The following is a 20,591-nucleotide window of genomic DNA, read 5'->3' as shown; positions in this document are numbered from 1 at the left end:
TTGATCTACTTACGGGGATGATGTCTAGGTTGTGATTTAGTGAGGTGTTTAAAGTGGCTTTCTAAACAATATACTACGTATACCAAACGGACCCTACCTCTGATATGATCCTACCTGGTTGTTCCTTACTTGATAGATTATGACGTACTCTTTGAGTTAATGATGAATCTAAACTAATAAATAGTTGCAATAAATATTAGACTAAAATCTAGTAATAATGATACTAGGTTTCCTTAATGGAAAATAAAATTGTTAGAAGTGAAGTGTTGCCCGAATTATGAGTCAACACTTTAACAAGTGAGTGCATAGTTACTTTCATCTTACACATAAATATGAAATAGTTAATATAAATTACGTGTTATGTGTGCATATTATCTATGTTCTTGATATCTATGCTGGATGAACAAAATATATGTGTTTTATTCGATTTAAATTGTATATGCATTTTATACCTATAATTATGATATGTAAAGATGGGTAGATGATATTGATGATGAAATAACTGATGAGAGGCCTTGATGTTTAAGTTAATTTAGTCATCTTGCGAAGTACAGATGACGACCACAGACTATTCTAAACAGTCTAATGGAACGCTGGCAGGCTCGCAACCTGTACGTATTTTTAAACTATGTGTTCATCAGGCGTACTCCATCCCTATCATAGTTGTCTTATTGACATATATTGTTATGGGATCCTTAAAGCAATGGTGTCCATCCCGATGAAAATCCTTAGGCTAGGTCCCTTAATTTAGATGCTTTAGGGACAGAAAGTGAGGATAACGGGAACGGGTAATCGGGTTGATTGATTCAATGAAAATTAATAAACTTAATTATTGTGGGTTGAAAATCTTATGTGCTCACCAGGCTCCCCAGTCTGACTCACTTAGTTTCTTGTATTACAGGTAGTGGCAATAGAGCATAGGAGTGATGATCTGATGAGAGATCAATGGATTATAACCCATTAGAATAATAGATGTTGTAAGACATGTACTATTTATGTTTATGTTTATGTATTGTATTGACATTGACATCACAACATTTTTAATATAATGAAAACACATTTCTTCGGAAATGCTTTGATAATTTACTTATCATATTTTTTGGAACAAATTTCGCAACATATTTCTTCAAAAGAATACTCTGATTTTCAAATAAAGCATAAACAAATCGGTCTTTTTTGGCCGTGAAATTGGGGATGTCATAGTTTAGTAGTCCTGTCGGAGACTGGTGATGGCGTCATCAGAACTTGAGATACGAAGAGATTGAATTACGGTGGTCGGCGGGTGTGATGTATTTCTCCAGCATCACTGCCGAAAATGATTTGGAGAGATGATCTTCATCATACAAATCGACATAATTAGTCTTCATCAACCACAAATTCACGTTTCAGATAGTTATGTTTGAACTTTTTAGATGGGTAATGGGACATTTCTTGAATTAATCAAGGGTTTTCATTTGATAAGTTCATCGATTTCTGGGGTCTAACGATTTCTGGGTTCGAACGATTCTTGGGTTCTATTTATTTACAAAAGAAATAACAAGAAAGACGATTTTTACAAAGGTCAATCCAGAGGAAAAAAAAACAAAAAAAACGTTTTTTACAATTGTATGTGTTTATGTGTTTGTTTCTGGACTCAGAAACAAGCACTTCATCCTCATGCTTTTTGTTTCAAGAACAAGAATAAACTTGTTTTTGGGATCGATTTTTAGATCTTAAGTTCTGGGGATGAACACAAATCAATTTTTCAACAACACGCATACATTGGATGCATTTGTGGGTCTGAAAACAGACCTAAAGATAAGTCGAGTTTTGGATCTCTAGTTTTTGAATTATTAGTTCTGAGAAAAGAAAAAAAGAGAGAAATAAGAATATGATATGTGTGTTTTTGAGTTCTAATTCGTTCTTGATGCTGGAGAAGAGAAAGAGGGAGAAAGAGTGAGTGATGTTGGGTGGGTGGGTGTGGGTCCACTTCATTAAAAAGAAAATATATAATTAATAAACAAATAATAGATAAATTATAAAACAAATGAAAAAGAAATAGAAAAAAGAAATAGATTGGGCAATTTAGTCATTTTATGTTTGGTAGGGAGGAAGCGTGCAAGCTTTAAACAAACGAAGGATGATACGGGTTAAATTTTTTAAAATAAAGACTGAACGTTCTTTTTGACACCTACACATGGAAAGATTTGTATAATTTACTCTTTATATGTCACCATACAAGTCATCGGAAAACTTTAATTACTTGTCATATTGGTTTTTTGTGAAGACTTTTTGTAAGTTTATTGCTCAAATATATATATATATATATATATATATATATATATATATATATATATATATATATATATATATATATATATATATATATATATGTGTGTCACTAAATTTGTATAATTACAAAATTTGTACACCACAACAAGTAATTATACTTTTAATAAAATAAAAAGGCATGTAGATGGTTTTTAATATATAAATTGTCCATCCATTAATGATCCAATCTACATGTATCCTTCTATTTTTTTCTTCATATCCATCATGACTAGTATAATAAAAATTGAATAACGTTTTATTAATTTTATTAAATACGACAAATGTCACTATCTTAAATGTGTACAAAAGTTGATAGAAAGAAAAAAATAAGATATTTGATTTCTTTATATTTAAACTTCTATTTTTTTATAAGAAAACGACAATACATTATTGACCACTTTTACACGTTTATATTGAATATTAAATAAAATATCGTGGAATGTAAGCGTTATAACCAACATAAATACTATAAACGAACTTTGGAAAGTTTGCTTTAGAGTATGAGACCAATTGATTGAAACATTACCTCAAAATAAATACCCTATCAGGCATACACAAAAAAAGAAAAAAAAAAAAAGTTACAAAGCATTTATTTATAATGTGTTTATGCATTAGTATTGTCATTACATATTTCTTTACAATAGCGATTTGTATTCGACAAAAATAATAGGAATTATGCTATAGATACAAGACTCAATACATACCAGGGCCTGATTCAATGAAATTAAGGAAGGGCTTAAGGCCCCCATTCCTAAGGGACCCCACTTAACCTTAACCCATTTGTCGATTAGTTAATGGACAAATGACGATTTTCATATTCTTCATTCGCAGACACACACGCCGATTCCTAATGGAATTCTAAATGACTGTTCTTCTTCTATGTTCTTGATTTATTCTTCTTCCCGACTCAGATATTCTTCTTCCTGGCTTGGAAGTCTGAAAAATAATCATTCTTGAATCTTGATTTGATCAAAAATCAAAAAAACGCTTCTTGAATCTTGACTGCTTAAAAATCAATTCTACATCAGTCCATTCTTGAATTTGAAACATTATGTTCTTCCTTGGATTCTTTATTTCTCCATATTTCATAACTAATAACTGATAACTTCATTGTTGATTATTCTTTTTCGATTAAACTATCTATTAGGATTAATGTGGCTTAATTTCTTAAATTTTGACTGTGTCAAGTTGGATTTTTGAATCAGGTTTGGACTTTAGATATTGGATATTGGAATCAGCTTTGGATTTTAGATATTGGAACGATTTTGGTTGGATTGTTGGAATGAACTTTAGTTGTCAAGACTCAAGAATTCTCAAGAACTCACCTTGCCAAGCAGGCAACGTAGGTATTTCCAATCTATAATCCGTTAATGACTTACTTACTTTCAAGTTGGCTTTTTATTGTCTTGGTGATAATTGTTGTCAAAGGAAAAGAAAAAACATGTCTAAGAAAATATGAATAAGGAGCTTCAATTAAAAAGGAAAAGAAAATTTATGTCTAATGTTGAAATTAATAATGAACAAAATTAAAATGATTTCAATTGTATTTATGTAAGGGCCCTAACATTTGGTTCACTTAAAGCCTCCAAACTGGTTGAAATGACCCTGATACATACACATATATAAAGCTATTTGTCCTCGACAAAAATAATAAACTTAGTATATGTTTGGTGGACTAACTAAAAATATAGTTAGTAACCGGAAAACTGATATGTTTAAAATAACATAAAAAGACAGGTAAAAGATTGAGTTTTATAATTATTAAAAAAAAAAAAAAAAAAAAAAAAAAAAAAAAAAAAAACTCAATTAGGTTTAAGCACGGTTCCAAAACCGACCTAAGTAGGAATGAAGAACTAGGAACTGGTCAGCTATAGACTAAAGTGGTTCAGGTTTTTGGTTCCAATACCGAGTTTTTGGCAATTAAGTCGTTTTCCAGACAATTAGTTTCGTAATCCATTAATCCTCTTTCGGCCCGAATAAGCATTTTCCAATTCAATTTCAAATGAGTTCCAATCTGCTTCTATTATATTGAATCTAAAGAACCAATAACAATTTACCAAACAAATACTAACGTCAAATGCAATGTAAAATAAATTATAATAAAACTTCATATATCAAAACTAAAATACCAATATACCAAAAGAAATAAAATTACAAATTCATTTTACTCAGTTGTCAACCATGATACGGAAAAGAAACAATCCACAGGGGGCAATTTCAATTTCTATGTTTTCTTTCTCGAAGTTGTAATCGATCAAAAAAGGTGCTATCTTTTGGCCTCCCCAGTTTGGTTCGGTTTTCAGCGGAACTGGTGAAACCAAGAACCACCCCGTGTAGTGATAGACTAGACCGAACCGGACCATTTGTCCATTACTAGCTTAATAAGCTCATTGAAATACTAGTCTAGATAGTTTATTTAAAAAAAAACAAGCGTATAATCTACTTTTTTGTTTGTAAAACGTAACCAAAAAAAGCTTGAGAAATACGTTAGTTGTGATGTGCCAAACATAGCCTTAGACCTTGTTTGTAGGGATGGCAAAAAGCCCCATACCCAATGGGGAACCCGAAACCCGCACCCGTTTTGACTGAGGAATCCCCAGGTTGACCGGGGATGGGGAATACCCGGATAATAAAAGTGGGGATGGGGATACCCTTAATCCCCGACCTTGGACCCGTCCCCGACGTATATTAATATATAAAAATAATACAAAACATATATTTATAGTATAGTTTATAATACATAAAATTTGATCTAAGTAACCTAACTCATTAGTAATTACTTGGTTGAAATTATACCTTTTGCTTTTTTCTTTTATCTAATTTAAACTCGTGTATATATATTTTTTTCTCTTTGGTTGATCTATTTTACCTTAAATATCAATCTGATAATTTTTTTCTACGTGGTTTTTTATGTATGTATTTAAATTTGGTAGAAAATTTATTTATATTTTTTATGCAATTTATGGGTACTTATACATTTTATAAAATCTTTAAACTTATGCTGGTAAAATTGAAATATAGAGTTTTTCCTTACGTAAAAGTTTGCATGTTAAAAGAGAAAAAGAAATCCCCGTTTCCCCGTTGGGGATCCCCAGTCCCCGTTGGGGGTGGGGATGAGGGTTTATATATATTCCCCGATGGGGATGGGGATGGGGATGAGGATTGGAATGAGGATTTGGGGATGGGGATGGGGATTGGGTCCCCTGTGTTCCCTGCCCCCGTTGCCATCTCTACTTGTTTGATATTAGGCCAACCGGATCTGTCAACAATTTATTCATCTTTATTATTATTATTATTATTATTATTATTTGAAATCAATTTTCTAATGTTGATGTTTTTGTATATATGTTTGTCGCATGAAATCATAATTCTCTTATATGTTAGTTACCTATGTTGGAATGTTTTAACGAAAATCTAGAAAAAGCCTTTTTATTTTCGGAATTGGCTAAAAAAACTTCCCATATTAAAATATGGACATCCTAATTGATTTTTTAAATATTTTATCGGCTGAGATTACATTGTTTTCCAAAAAAACTGATTATAAGCAGTTAATTATTGATTGACTTTTATAAAATTGTCAGTAAGATGTCTTATTAGCAACACCCAATATTTTTTTTATATGATGTATTAAATGAGGTTGTGTGATAAATGACATCAACTTTTTGTTGATAGCTTGTTATGAAATCAAAATTTGTTGGTATGAAATAAGAATTTCTTTATATAAAATCAAAAATTCTGCTATGCATGTTAGTAAAAATATGACAAAATCAAATTTATGTTTGATTTCTGGTCTGTATTTCTGTTAAATTGGCTGATTTAACATTTATTTTATCCTAGACATGACATATAAAAGACCTAAACTTAGTTAGAAGTTGAAATCTGTGGATAAAACTTTCCTAGAAGCATGTATACATGAACTAATAACTAATAGTCGGGAGGGTAGTGGCTTAAAAGGAACCTCATGAAATTTAATAGCGGAAAAACTGAAAAATGCTTATAATTTTATTGTGGACAAAAAATAAATGAAAAATCGATATGACTACTTAAAAGCAGAGTAAATTGTCTGGTTGAACTTGAAAAACAAAACTGTAAATCTTTATAATATTTATTAAAATTTCAATAATTGATTATTTTGTTTTACTAGTTAAATATTATTTATTAAATTTTCAAATAGTTGAACAAATTTATAGACAAATTAAGAAATGTGTTCCTCCATTTTCCTGATCTTTATACATCTGTTGATGTGGCGACCTCGACCGATGTTCACAGTTGGGGGCCATCTTCACCACTCCTTCATCCCGCCGCCGAAGAATTAACTAAGCATAATTTTGATAATGTTTAAATGGAAACCCCATCCTCAACTGATACCCCACATGCAAGTGAAGGATCTTTTGGACAGTAAAACAACGAGTGACAAAAATGAAATGGCAAATACGTTCGTTGAACACACTAAAAGATGACTTAAGAGAAGTTGGGAGGGAAATTATCAAAGTTGCAAATTGGTTGGTGGGGAAAATATGGAATGGGGTGATATCGATAATGATATAGATGCATGTATGGAAAAGTTGGAAAATATGGAATGGGGTGATTCTAATCTGAAATATCAAACGACTCTTTTACTATTCGGTGAAAGTGTCGATATTAGAAAAGTTTGATTATTAAGTCGTCGAGTTGTGAGTTATGGGTGAGAAATGTCGAAAGGAAGTCTGGATTATTTGCGTGACTTTTGGTTAAATTTTAGATGATTTTTCTATGACTTTCGGTTTACTTTTAGATAACTTTATGTATTTGGATGAAGTCTAAATGTTATGTATTTAACATGTGATATATGGATATAGATGTTCAAATTTTAGCATTCTTTTTACTTACATGGTATTGGTTGATGTCGACAAAGAAAAGACGTATTAAAAGAATAAAATATAATGATTCAATTTAAGTGGAAATGGGTATGCACAATAATTGTTATACGGATCTTCCAAAAAATATCTCGATATGATTCGACTTTCACACAAAACGTTTGTACTATTATGCAATCATTTTACTAAAAGAAATCGGTTGCAAGCTAGTAGGACAATAAGCATTACAAAGAAAATGGTTATGTTTTAAATGTTATAGAGCATAATGAATGTTTTCAAGTGGTTAAACGAAGATTTCAACACTCCATACAAATGGTTCATAAATGCTTTCATGGGGTCCAGATTGTAATGATGTGCTTTGCAAAGAAAATTATAGTGTCAACATCATATAATGCAATTGCAAATACATCAAAACGACATCGAAGGCTGAACGACATATTTGTCGAAGCAATATGTGTGTTAGATATAACTCTTATGTATGCAGTGGTGTCCGTTGATCACCAAACTCGTTATAAGGGAAGAAGAAAATGTAAATGTTATCAAAATATAATGGGAATTTCTGATTTTGGTATGATATTCACCTTTGTATAAGCTGGATGGGAGGACATAACACATAATTTATAAGTTTTGAAAGAAGTTATATCTAATATGAGTTTCAGATTTCCATTCCCTCCACAAAGTATATTATATTTCTACAAATTTAATTATTAATCACATTATCTATATTCTTTTTATAATACATATCACAATAACGTTTACAAAAAAAAATTACATTTATGATGTTGCATATAGTAACACTCATGGATTTATAACTCACTGCCACAGTACAAGGTATTGCTTAGCCGTTTTTCGACGACGATGAACATTAACTAAAGAAAGATTCAGTCATGTTTATGCATGACTCAGAAATAAGGTTCAAAAAGCATTGAATATATGTGTACTTTGCATGAACAAATTGTCAATCAACTACCTTCAAATAGTCCAAGTTAATTGATCTATATTTGAATTTAAGTGTGTTTGTGTTTGGATTTTAACTTATTTATGTTTAATTTGAATTTGAGTATCTTTGTATTTGGGTTTTAATTGATTTATGTTTGAATTTGAGTATGTACTTTTTATTATTATTCAATAATTTTATTAAGATCTTTTATCATCAAACATATCGAACACATGATATAATAGATTGTAATATTGTCATTTTTATCATTTAATACAGTCAGGCAAAAACAAAACCAAACAACAAGTTTCGAACAAAAACAGACTTTGTCAAAGCTTGGCTTCTTGACTCGGTCAGATCTTACTCGATCAACGACTATCAAACAACTCCTTAGATGATACAAGAGTCATTGGTTTCTATAACATCTTGTGTATTTGGTTGTCTCATTGCTTTCATCATAAGAAGCTTGGTTGTAAGACCAGCACTTGACAATAGGCAAGATTCAGGTTTTGTGTTTGAGTGAAATTGCAAAAATTGAATTTAATGAATTAAAAATTGGGAGTACATGCATCTTGTGAACCCAAACCACAACTTGTGTTTCGGATTGTAGTCGTGCCCTTTACCTTTATCACATCTTGAATCCATGGGATATTCAAAATGAGTGCATGTGAGAGTTTGAAGAAGTTTGTGGTATAGTGAAATAAGAAGTTTATTATGGTATTTATATTGACATACATTTTAATTATTTATTTTAGAATTTGGAAATAAAGAAAAGAGCAATTTAATATCTAAACATCATCAACACATGTCAATTTTACTTGACACTTACTCCTTGTTCCCAAGTTTAAACAAAGAAAAGAAAGCAAAGAGAGAAAAAAAAAATCACGTACAACTCTCAAATATAAGTGCTTAACCCATTAAGCCCATTAAGTAAAAAAAAAAACAACCCATTTTTTTCAACATTGTTAATGCTCAACAGAATCTTCAAAAAAAATAGGAAAAAAAATAGTAAATACTAATAACATATGGTTTTACATCAATAACAAAGAAAGTGATTCAACATGCAATCAAAAGGTATATTATATATCTAGCAATCATCTTTCAATTACTCAAGAACAGCATCATGTTCTGATCCCAAACAATCAAGAAGATGAGTTTGCAGCATGGAATGAACAACAATCTATTCGCTAACCACTACTAACTGATTACTGATTCAAATACCCCATGAATGTACTCAACAGGTAACCACAAAACAATATCAAATTCATAAAAACCAGAAATCTAAGCAACAAACTGTTTAATTCGCAAAAATGCATAACAGTAACTCGCAGAAATAGTTCTCATATCAAAACAACATATCAAAAAGGGGAATTTCATAAGCTAACAAAGAAGAAAACATAACCTAATCGATTTCCTGGAGAGATTCACCTGCAGCAACATCGTCAACAGTAAACTTCCCTTTCGATTTATCAGCAGCACGACCCTTCGCCTTACGATCAAGCAACGACTTCCTATCCTTATCAAGCTTTAGCTTAGTGACAACCACCTTCGATGGGTTAATCCCGACGTTAACAGTTTGCCCATTAACCTTCTCACGAGTAATCCGCTCGATGTGGATAACCCACTTCCGACGGTAGACCTGAACCACCTTACCTTCACGGCCCTTGTAGGTGCCCCTAACGACCTGGACCTCGTCGTCTTTCCTGACGGGGATTGATCGGGCGTTGTACTTGGATCGGAGGTCGGTGGAGAGGGGTGCGCTCATTAGCACACGGCGGACGCTCGACGGAGCAGAGAAGTGAGCCTTGCGGCATTTGCGGCGGGAGCTGCTGACGCGTGGGTTGTACTTCATTGTTCTCTGCTTCTGCTACGGCGTTAGGGTTTTGGGGAAGAAGAGATTGAACGGCGATTGAAGAGAAGAAATTTATGGTTCCTTTTGGTATTGAAGAGAAGGGGATTTAGGGTTTGGAATAAATGACTGTTATGCCCTTGTATTTTGATGGATTTACGATAGTTCCTTTTTAGGCCCAGCCCAGTTATTAAATGTCCGGTTTAACTAGGCCCAGATAGGCATATTTGATTAATACTCCTAAAAGAATTATTAATTTGTCAACAATTTTAGTCAATAATAAGTTTTATTCAAAAAAACATTAACAATGTCTGTTAATAATGTGTATGTCTTATGACCTGCTACGTACTTCCGTTGTAACCTGTTAAAATATTGTTACTCGTTTGTAAGAGTAGACCGGTTAATATTCGATACATTTTACAGGAAGCATGGTTATAAAATTTTATCTAACATTATCGATTGGTTATAACTGTTAAAGCCTCTTTCGGTACTGATTTATGAACATGTTTATTTATAGAAATTTTGTAACGACATATTATGAACTAAATTGATAATAGAAAACTCCAGTGGATTGGTGGCTTTGATAAATGTTTTAAGGATTTAAGGCTAAAACTTTTTTCATTCTCACACAAACTTTGGTTTATCCAGTTTTTCCCTAAAAACCAATTCATTATTTTACTTTCTAACTTTTAATGTCAACCCAACGGTCCAACTTAAACTCTCAAATTCAAATTTAAAAAAAAAAAAAAAAAAAGAGGGTCTTTTAGATTTCATTATTTGGAGAATCGAAATCTTCCTTTCAAACACATATACCATGTTTTCTTGTCAAAAACCTGATAATTGAAATAACCATAAAATAAAGGGGAACAAAGTCAACAAACATATAAACCTTATTTTTGGTTGGGGAAAATGCGAAAAACTGATTTTGTTCATATTTAGTTTCTTTTTTTCGTACACCATATACCATCCAACTTGTTGAACATGTTCATATATAATGTACAAAAAGAAAATGACTAAATGTGAACAAAAAACAAAACCTCTGCCACCACCATCTCCACCTCCACCTCCGTCGACCACCACCATCACCACCACCTCTATCACCGACTCTACCATAACTTCGCATCTGCCTCCGTCACCATCATCTCCACCTCCACCACCGTCATCATTGTTGTCACCTCCACCGCCACTACCATCACTGCATCCTTCACTACCACCACTAATGTTGGTGGCAAAGTCAGAGGCGGTGGTAGAGGTGGTGGTGGAGGTGATAACAGAGGTGGTGGATGTGGTTATGATGGTGACAGTCGACAAAGGTGGAGGTGGAGATGGTGGTGGCGATGAAAAAGGCAGAGCTAGTGGTGGTGACGAAGGTTTGGTAGAGGTGGAGGAGGTGTGATGTTGTATGGCGTTGGCGAAGGTGGAGGTGGAGTAGGCGGTGGTAGGGGAGGAGGTGGCGGAGGTGGTGGTGATAGTAGAGGTGGCAAAGGCGGCGGCGGTGGTTGTGGTGGTGGGGGAGGTGGTTGGAGGCGGTGGGGGTGTTTTTTGTTCACATTTAGTCTTTTTTTTTTCTTGTACACTATATACCATCCAACTTGTTGAAATTGTTCACATATTACCGTTTTACATTCAGTAGCAGATCGCAAAGGTAAAATGTGAACAAGTCAACAAGTTGGATGATATATGGTGTACGAAAAAAAACTAAATGTGAACATAATCAACTGTACCCTCATAAATAATTTTCCCTTTTTGGTTATTACTTAATATCACAAGCACACAAATCATTTTGGAAGTCACAAACTAATGCATGAGTTATTGTGTTAAGATTATTGGGTCAACTTATTGAAAGTACTTTATTATAAAAGTCACTTTAACTTATTTGTCATCATCAAGCATATAATAATATATTTTACTTAGAGATTATTTGCATGGAAGATACTTTTATATATACACATTATATACTGACAAATATGTTATATTAACTTCCAAAATTTCCACAATATAACAAGTTAATGTGTAACATCACGAGTTCAGGAGTGCAAGTTCAAGGTTCAAAGTGAAAATGTGAAAGGGACAACTCGGCGAGTCCATGAGTGGACTCGGCGAGTAGGGTCGCGATTCTGGTCGCGTGTTAAGTGGCCAACTCGGCGAGTCGGCGGCTGGACTCGGCGAGTTGGTGCTGGGTGGAGAAAACCCTAATTTCGGAGGATGAGCCCTATATAAAGGACATTATACCCTCTCCCCAGCCTCTTTACCCTCTCTTGAAGTCCAAAAAACCCTAATGCGCGTTTGTGAGTGATTTGAGAGCATTTGAACCTTGGAGAAGAGATTTTGGAAGAGATCTTGGAGAGTTAAGAGGCTTGGAGCAAGGGGCTTTGCAAGGATTCAGGTTTCTCTTCTGTTGGAGCTTTCTTTTGAGGTATTATTTCGTTGCTTGGGCTGTTATTCACCTAGATTCATCATTTTGGAGTATTTGGAAAGAATAGCTTGTGGTATTTTGAGTTTGGAGGTTAGATCTGAGGTTGCTACCTCAGATCTGGAATGGAGAAGGTCTAGAGTGCATTAAAGTCCCTGTTCTTGAGTGATTGGTGAAGCCATCTTGTCCCAAACCCTAACCCTGGAGTGTTATATGCTTAGATCTCTTTGGATTCACGTAAAGTTTGCCACTTTACGTGATGGATGGGTTGTAGAAGGGTAGATCTATGGTTTGGATCATCTGCATGGCCTGGAAAGCTTCTGTATGGATTAAGATTTAGGGGTACTCGGCGAGTCACAAAGGTTTACTCGGCGAGTTGCTTGAAGTTGGGCAGGAACTCGACGAGTTGGAAGAACAACTCGGTGAGTTGGTTGAAGATAGCCTTGGACTCAGCGAGTCTGTTCTTGGACTCGACAAGTCTGGTCGTGAGGTCCTAACCTTCTTCTGGTCGAGCCGTGAATCGGTGAGTCAAGGGAGGACTCGGTGAGTTGAGTGCGAGGGGACCCAGAGTTATGGGACTCGGCGAGTCTCGGGGTGACTCGGCGAGTTGAGTCGCGGATTGGGAAAGTTCTGAGCATGGGGACTCGACGAGTCATCGGGTTGACTCGGCGAGTAGAGTCAGTCAGGAGGTTGACTTTGACTTTGACTTTGACCAAGGGTTGACCGGTTGACTTCCAGGGACATTTTGGTAATTGTTGGCTTTTGTTTTGAGTTCAGTGTTTTGGTGTTTGGCTAGTGGTGGAGATCGTGTCAGTGGTCGGAGCAGCTGGGTCTTATCTCTTCAGTCAGCAGTTGCAGGTGAGTTATCCTCACTATATCAACAGGGTCTAAGGCACCAAGGCTGGCCCTTTATCGGATTGTAATCCGGGTATCGTTGTTATGTTGTTGCTTTGCTATGTTTGCATCCTGGTAGTTAGGGTGGTATATGCTAGTGACCGGTTAGGTCGGTATCCTGGTTAGGATGATGTTATGTTATGTGATCTGCTAGATTGGCTTGATTGAATGTGAATTGTTATATGATTGAATGTTTATGTGCACATGGTTGTTGGACTAGGGTTGGGTTGAGGTGGGTCCTGCTTTGTGTTGCAGGCCAACATACCCAGGGCGGACCGGTTATCCAGAAGGCCCAGCGAGCGGTTCGGATAGGCTGCAGGCCCCAAGAGGGCAGACGAGATGTGCCGAGGCTCGGAGAGTGGACCAGGCCGACTGAAGGCCCAGTGCGGGCGGACCAGTCATATTGTAGACTTAGAGAGTGGAACAGGTGGATTGAAGGCCCGGTGCGGGCGGACCAATCACACTGTAGACTCGATGTATATGGCTAGACTCCGAGGGTGGACTGTTGGCTGGTGCGGCGGACCAGTCACACAGTAGACCCGAAGTGCATGGTTGTTCTGTATCGGTTATATGATATGGTTATGTTTGTATGTGGTTAGTATTTTGGGGGTATCTCACTAAGCTTTCGGGCTTACAGTTGTGGTTTAATGTTTTTCAGGTTCTTCAGGAGACCGTGGCAAGGCAAAGGCGTAATCGTACTGCTCCTCATGATTATGTTTTATGTTGTGGTTCTGGGAAGACTCTGATAATAATTGTATTGAAAACCTTTTTGTAATAACTTTATGAAACCGGGTTGTTTTTGAAAAGTTTAAATTGGTTGAAATTTTTAGAGTGTTACATAATGTGGCATCTCCTCAACCCATAAAATTTCTGTAACATTCAAGGTACTTTTATTAGTAACCCTGAAGTTGTATTATGTTACATTTTGGTCCAAATGCCAGGCGTTTGGCATAGAATGGTCAGTGTTCAAACGTTAGGTATTCTGTGATGGACGCCAGGCGTTTGCACGCAGGGACCAAACCCTAATTTTTAGGGTTTACATCCTATATAAAGGCCATTAAGTCCCATACCCTCACCCAATTCCCAGCCTCCATCACTTAGAACGTTTCTTGCAAAACCCTAGCCCCCCTTTTGAGTTTTTGAGTCATTTGAGTGGAAACCCTAATTCATACTTAAACCTTTAAGTATTCCAATGATCCATATGATAGGCCCTTTGGACTAACTCTTCATGGACTATCACATAAATGGATCATTAGCCCAAACTATAAGTATTACTGATTTACCTAATCAGTCCCCGTTAATTTAATCAGTTTCTTTTGATCACTAAATTAATTCCAAATTAATTCCTGATCAATACTAATTAAAAGATATGATTTCTCAATTAATATGTTATTCTTATAATATATTAATAAATCACAAATGACCTCTTTCTTAAAATCCATCCTATCAAATTGCTATCGTGAAGGCAACCCAAAAGGACCATGCTACTATTGGGTCAAGTACATACCAATTACAATTATGGGCGTAGACACCTAATCCAACAGTCTCCCACTTGGATAAGTCTAATAACTATAATTGCCAATATAACTTCAAAATCTGATTAGCAATTGTAGCTCTCAAAAGTCGTCGCCGAACTCTGATCATATCAGAACCGCATCCTTTAGATAAGGGATCAAATATTCCTCTGTTATATACGATATCCTATAGACATGAGACAAGGATTATAATCATTCTCTCTGTCCAAGTTCTGTTTCCCGATTTCTGATTTATGATGAGTGACTAATTGAACAAATCAAATCAGTCCAGGCTTGGCCAACCGCTTAGGGTGTCATCACTAAATCATCGAGAGGCCCACAGATATCGATTTTATCCCACAATGGGTAAAAGGAACGGATAAACGTCAACTCATATGTTTGCTCAATTTACTCATCAAATCACACACAACAATACGTTTTATAACACCAAGTTACTGGTGCGTTTACACATCATCAATGTGCAACCGAGTTGCATACTACAACTCATATGTATTTGTTTCAATAATATAAGATATTATCGTCTCACAATCACTCGTGATAAAATCCATGAAGTGATTCAGATGAGAGTGGGTTTAATCTAATACTCAAATCTTATTACATGAGTACTCATAAACACTGCAGCAAACTTGTGCTATGTCTAAACACTTAGACAATCTACAGTCGGATTCGTGACAGTCTTGCCTTATTACTTACTTCCAAAGTATGATTGGCTGTGGATGTTTGAATAATCTTATTATTCGGGAAGTCAAAACATGCAAAGTGAAACACAAGAGTAATCTAATCTAATATGGTCTCAAAACTTATGAATATAAATACAACACTTATTATATAATCACCATATTGATTACACATTATTCATTGTATAATGTTTTGACTAATCAACTTAATACTTGAATTAAAACAACATGCTCCAAGCATGCACACTATGTTTGCCTATGGTCCTTACTTGTGAAATAGATCAATTGAACACATTTCCAATAATGCTCATTTCACAATTCCTTAATCCTTATTATAAGTGTAAGAATACCAAACTATTGCCACTGTTAGAATATGTTAGATTCTAAACTATCATGCAATGATCCTTTTTGTAATGTTAAGGCATCAAAGTCACAGAGACTTTGCCAATTACAAAACTTTCCATTAGAGATCGATAACTAAACAATTCCATGGAAGCGAAGTATGAAATTCAAAGTACAATCCTTTGAACATCCTTTTTGCATAAAAGTTTCTAATTCAACACATAGATTTTCAATATCCAACTCCCATAATGGAAAATTTTCCATATTGCCATATGAATATCAATTCTTAGTCATACTTATGCACTAAGGTGTACTTAGAGGATCAATTGTGACATGGTTCCATAATCATTAGGATGATCATAAAACATGATACTAAAGTACTCTCCTTTTCTTTCAGATTGGAGAAACTTTTATCTTCAGCCTAATTGATTCTTCTTATTCGTTCTACTATACTTTGGAACTTTTCAAGGTATTAGAATGACACTTATACTTCTTATTCGTTCTACTGGGCAGTCGTAGCCTTCACTAGCAGCCAGTGGGGGAAAGTGTTGTAAGACTACGGGGCAGCCGTAGCGTTCACTAGCAGTTAGCGGTGGGAAGTGTTGTCAGACTACGGGGCAGCCGTAGTATTCACTAGCAGTCAGTGATAGAAGGTGATGTAAGACTGCGGGTAAGCCGTAGCATTCCATAGTAGCTTCGTTAGCAGAGTTGGGGCGAGACCCTTATCTCCTAGTGATCGGTTAGGGATCAGGATTGGGTAGTGAATGAGGATGATGAGGAGTTTTCCTGTATAGCCCTAGAGAGGTGAGACCTTGGGGGAGGCCGCTCCAGAATATAGTTGGGTGAGACCCGTGGGCGAGGCCCGTATAAGAATAGCAGTATAGGTGAGACCTGAGAGCAGGGTTGCTCAGTAGTAGGGTTGGGTGAGACCCGTGGGCGAGGCCCGAGCGAGAATGGCTAGACAAGTAAGTACTAGAAGGATAGAGGTGGGTGAGACCCGTGGGCGAGGCCCGTGAGTTTTAGCAGCACAGGTGGGACCTGGTAGGGACCATAGTGTCAGGATAGGGGATCGGGGATCCCAAGAATTTTAGGCCTGCATGGCAGATTTGATTGAGCAGTTATAGGTGGTTGAAGTTTCCTCGAAAGTCGCTGGGAGCGACTAGGAGTTGTGTTGGGTCTAGTTATCGGTGGGAGCCGGTAATCCAAATATTGGTAGATTGGTAAGGACCAGGGTGGTCTCAGTTCATCCGGAAGTTAGACGAGGAATAACAGTATTTCCCATCTGTAGCAGTGCGAGTATGCAGCGTATGGTGGAATTCAGTTAGTTCATCGTGGGGTGCTCGAAACCAAATTATAGTAGAAAGAAATGCCCAGTGGATACTGGCGATAATGACCCATACTGGAAGTAGCGGGAGTAATAGATTTGGTGAAGATAGGGTCTTCACAGTGACAGAGGAAATAGTTAGTTATGGAGCATTGCCTTGGGGAGGCAAGGCGCAAGGAAGGAAGGGGAGGACCCCTATGGGTTCAGTGCAGTACTCGGTGAGTACCAGAAGGATTGTCGGTTGAGTAATCCGTGTTTCCATAATGTTCAGGGTCAGGGTTGACCCGAGATGATTATCCGCAAGGTTTAATGTTAGTCAGAATGACCAAGCGGAAGGCCAGCGAAGGTAGGCAGCTTGTGTTGGAATAATTGGTGGGATATTGGAGGCAGATCGCAGGCGGTGGGCCATAGCAAACTTCGAGGACGAAGTTTAGTTTAAGTGGGGGAGAGTTGTAACACCCAAAGTTTGGAAGACCAAGAAAGGAAAGAAAACCCTAATTTAAGGGGCGACTCGGTGAGTCCAAGGAGGAACTCGGCGAGTCCGAGCGGGATCCGGATCGAGGAGTAAGTGACCGACTCGGCGAGTCGGCCAAGGAGACTCGACGAGTCTGGTCTGTACGAGGAAAACCCTAAATTCGGGACTTGGAGCCTATTTAAACGTCTCATTCTCTCCCCTAGGGTTCCTTTACTGCCTCTTTCACCCAGAACATCGAACCCTAAGCCCTATTGTTGCCCATTCAAGCTTCCAAGCCATTTTTGAGTGATTTGAAGGAAGAAGAAGAAGGGGGAATCATTGAAGCTTCAAGGATTGGCCTTGGATCTGAAGTTTGGGGAAACTTTCTGAGTTATTGAAGGTATTAAGTCGTTTCCCTCCTTAAGATCTATTTTGGTTGTGAGTTTTGGGGGCTTTTTAGCCATGATTAGCTACCCCTTTGAGTTAGAAGCCAGATCTGAAGTTGCTACTTCGGATCTAAGCATATTATGGTCTTGAGAAGCATAACGTATCTGCCCTTGAGTTGATTATGGAGCCTCTTTGCCTTAAACCCTAGTTTATGGTGTATTTTGCCTAGATCTCCTTCTCTACACGTAAAGTTCGCAACTTTACGTGAGGAATAGGCTTGGGAAGGGTAGATCTACAGTTTGGAGTCCATGCATGACTCAAAAGTCCTCTGCATGTATGGAGATTTGAATGGACTCGGCGAGTCCTTTGAGTGGACTCGGCGAGTAGCATGAAGATTTGGAGGAACTCAACGAGTGGGATGAACAGCTCGTCGAGTCAGATGAAGTTGGGCAAGAACTCGGCGAGTTGGAAGAACAACTCGACGAGTCTGTTGAAGGTTGTCTTGGACTCGGCGAGTCTGTTCTTGGACTCGGTGAGTCAGGTCGCGAAACCTCAAACCCTTCAAGTTGAGACTCGAATCAGTGAGTTGAGTGGAGACTCGGTGAGTTGGACAGGTCAGGACTTGGAGATCGGTAGACTCGGCGAGTCGAGTCACGAATGGAAAGACTCTGAACATATGAACTCGGCGAGTCAATAGGGTGACTCGGTGAGTAGGGTTGACCTGGAAGGTTGACTTTGACCAGGACTTTGACTTTGACCAGAGTTGAATTGGTTGTCTTTCGGGGGTCAGTTAGACTTAGTGTTGCATTGATATTGGTAGCTCGGGGAGCGAGTGGAGTAGGAGTTAAGAGAATTGCAGGGCAGCAGCTAGTGGGTTCATCAACAAGTTCATCCAGTGCAGGTGAGTTTCCCTTTTGTGTGAATGGGTCTAAGGCCACAATGCCGGCCCATGTAGTTATGAGTAGAAGACCCGGGGGTTAGCCCTAGGTACAGTATGCTAGTATGATATTCAGGGACGAGGTCTAATGATAGCGGGCGGGTGCCCAAGGAATGGTTTATGTGATAGTTAACACTTGTTGTCTGTGTGATACTTGTATGTGCCTGGTAGGGAGGTGAGTGTAGGCGAGGACCCGTAACTCACCAATAGCAGAGTGTGGATGGTGTTCCACATCTCATTAGCAGTAGATCAGGGGCGTGGCCCAAGTTAGGGAAGGAGTGAGAGTGGGCTGGGCCCGTACCTCACTACCAGCAGGAGTATGGATGGGGTTCCATGACTCATCAGTAACAGGGCAAGGGCGAGGCCCAGAGACAGGCGAGGCCTTAGGACAAGATTCGTTGGTATGTGTTTAGCTTATGTGATGTGATATGTTTATGTGCTTTTATGCGTTAGCGGGCGAGGCCCTGTGACAGGCGAGGCCTATATGAAACAGATCTGTATCCGAGCGGGGCTCGAAGCCAGGCGGGGCCTGGAGCGGCGGGGCCGTTGTATCAGGCGAGGCCGAGGTTAGCGGGCGTGGCCCAGTATGTGCAGTATGTGGTTATGCATGGTATGTGGTAGGGTGGGGAACTCACTAAGCTTCGTGCTTATGGTTTTCAGTTTTGGTTTCAGGTACTTCCGGTAGTGGAGGGAAGGGCTCGGGGTGATCGCATGGCACACACCAGAGATTAGACAGCCTGGGAATGTTTACTCTGATAACGAACATGTGTTTTGGAAATTAATACTCTGTTTATGTTTCGAAATGTTGAATTTACTTGAAGTAATGTTTTATTAAAAGAAATTTTTAGTCTTGAATTTTGGGACGTTACATTTACATACATATGTAAACAAGGAATTAGTCTCAATTTCCCAAGTACCAAGATTTTCATACATGATTCAAATCATACGATTCCAATTTTTTGTCCAATTGAAACTTGGGCGATGAGAATCTTTCCTTACTTAGAAAATTACGACACTACCACAATCGATATAACTATGAATAAAACATTTTCAACATTGCTATTAATAGAAACATATAAACAACAATTTTCACAAATGTCATTGCAAGGAAACATAAAATAAGATAAAATCAAAATTTTCTTTATTTATAAAATGCGGAAAATTTGTCCTTACAATGCAAATTCAAATGAAAACTATGTTACTAAATATTCCTAAGTAATCTATCATAACTCCTAAGAAGCAGCTCAAAAATCTGATCATCGAACCATGCGATCGAAATCCATCTCTTCACGATCAGACTCAGTTCACTCTTCCTTTAAGCTTCCTTTCTTTTCTCCGATCCTACAAAACATCAGAATGCAATTGATGTGTGTTAAACGAACTAGTTTTAATCCTACTTATAAAATTTAAATTAATCACACAAAAGGCAGTGGATTTGTCTATTGGTGGTATAGTTCTAGTAAGCAGGGTATCGAACTCAGGGAACGGCAATTTAAACTAATTACTAAAATTATCTAATAACAACTAACAAATAATAAAAGAGAGGGTTTTCTCTAGTTTTACAAGACTAGAAACTTACTAACTAATACTTAAACTAATTAACTAAAAACTAGATAAGCAAATATTCGACTAAATTCAATAATGAAGGAGACTTTTGTTTAGGTTCAACTCAATTG

General features: G+C 37.0%; 2 protein-coding genes across 2 annotated transcripts; both read right to left on the bottom strand.

The window, feature by feature from the left end:
- Positions 1-9,345: 9,345 nt before the first annotated feature.
- LOC111909843 (60S ribosomal protein L26-1) lies at positions 9,346-10,027 on the bottom strand. The gene has a single exon (XM_023905608.3). The coding sequence runs from the start codon at positions 9,953-9,955 to the stop codon at positions 9,506-9,508; it is 450 nt and encodes a 149-aa protein (XP_023761376.1). The 5' UTR covers positions 9,956-10,027; the 3' UTR covers positions 9,346-9,505.
- Positions 10,028-10,751: 724 nt separating this feature from the next.
- Positions 10,752-11,539, bottom strand: LOC122197151 (uncharacterized). The gene is made up of 2 exons (XM_052769803.1): positions 10,917-11,539; positions 10,752-10,785 (listed from the first exon to the last, which is right to left on the bottom strand). Exons 1-2 carry the CDS (start codon positions 11,537-11,539, stop codon positions 10,752-10,754), a joined length of 657 nt encoding a protein of 218 aa, XP_052625763.1.
- Positions 11,540-20,591: the final 9,052 nt, after the last annotated feature.

The sequence above is a fragment of the Lactuca sativa genome, chromosome 3 (genome assembly GCF_002870075.4).
Source record: "Lactuca sativa cultivar Salinas chromosome 3, Lsat_Salinas_v11, whole genome shotgun sequence".
NCBI classification, from domain to species: domain Eukaryota; kingdom Viridiplantae; phylum Streptophyta; class Magnoliopsida; order Asterales; family Asteraceae; genus Lactuca; species Lactuca sativa.
Note: the sequence above shows the minus strand (reverse complement) of the source record. Positions and strands in the feature narration are given on the sequence as shown.

What these genes read in the sequence shown, in the direction of transcription:
- LOC111909843 (XM_023905608.3), bottom strand. Translation starts at nt 9,955, where the DNA reads ATGAAGTACAACCCACGCGTCAGCAGCTCCCGCCGCAAATGCCGCAAG.
- LOC122197151 (XM_052769803.1), bottom strand. Translation starts at nt 11,539, where the DNA reads ATGGTATATAGTGTACAAGAAAAAAAAAAGACTAAATGTGAACAAAAA. An exon ending in CATGTTCAACAAGTTGGATG is followed by an intron (nt 10,786 to 10,916) that starts GTATATGGTGTA and finishes TTCAATTATCAG; the next exon opens with GTTTTTGACAAGAAAACATG.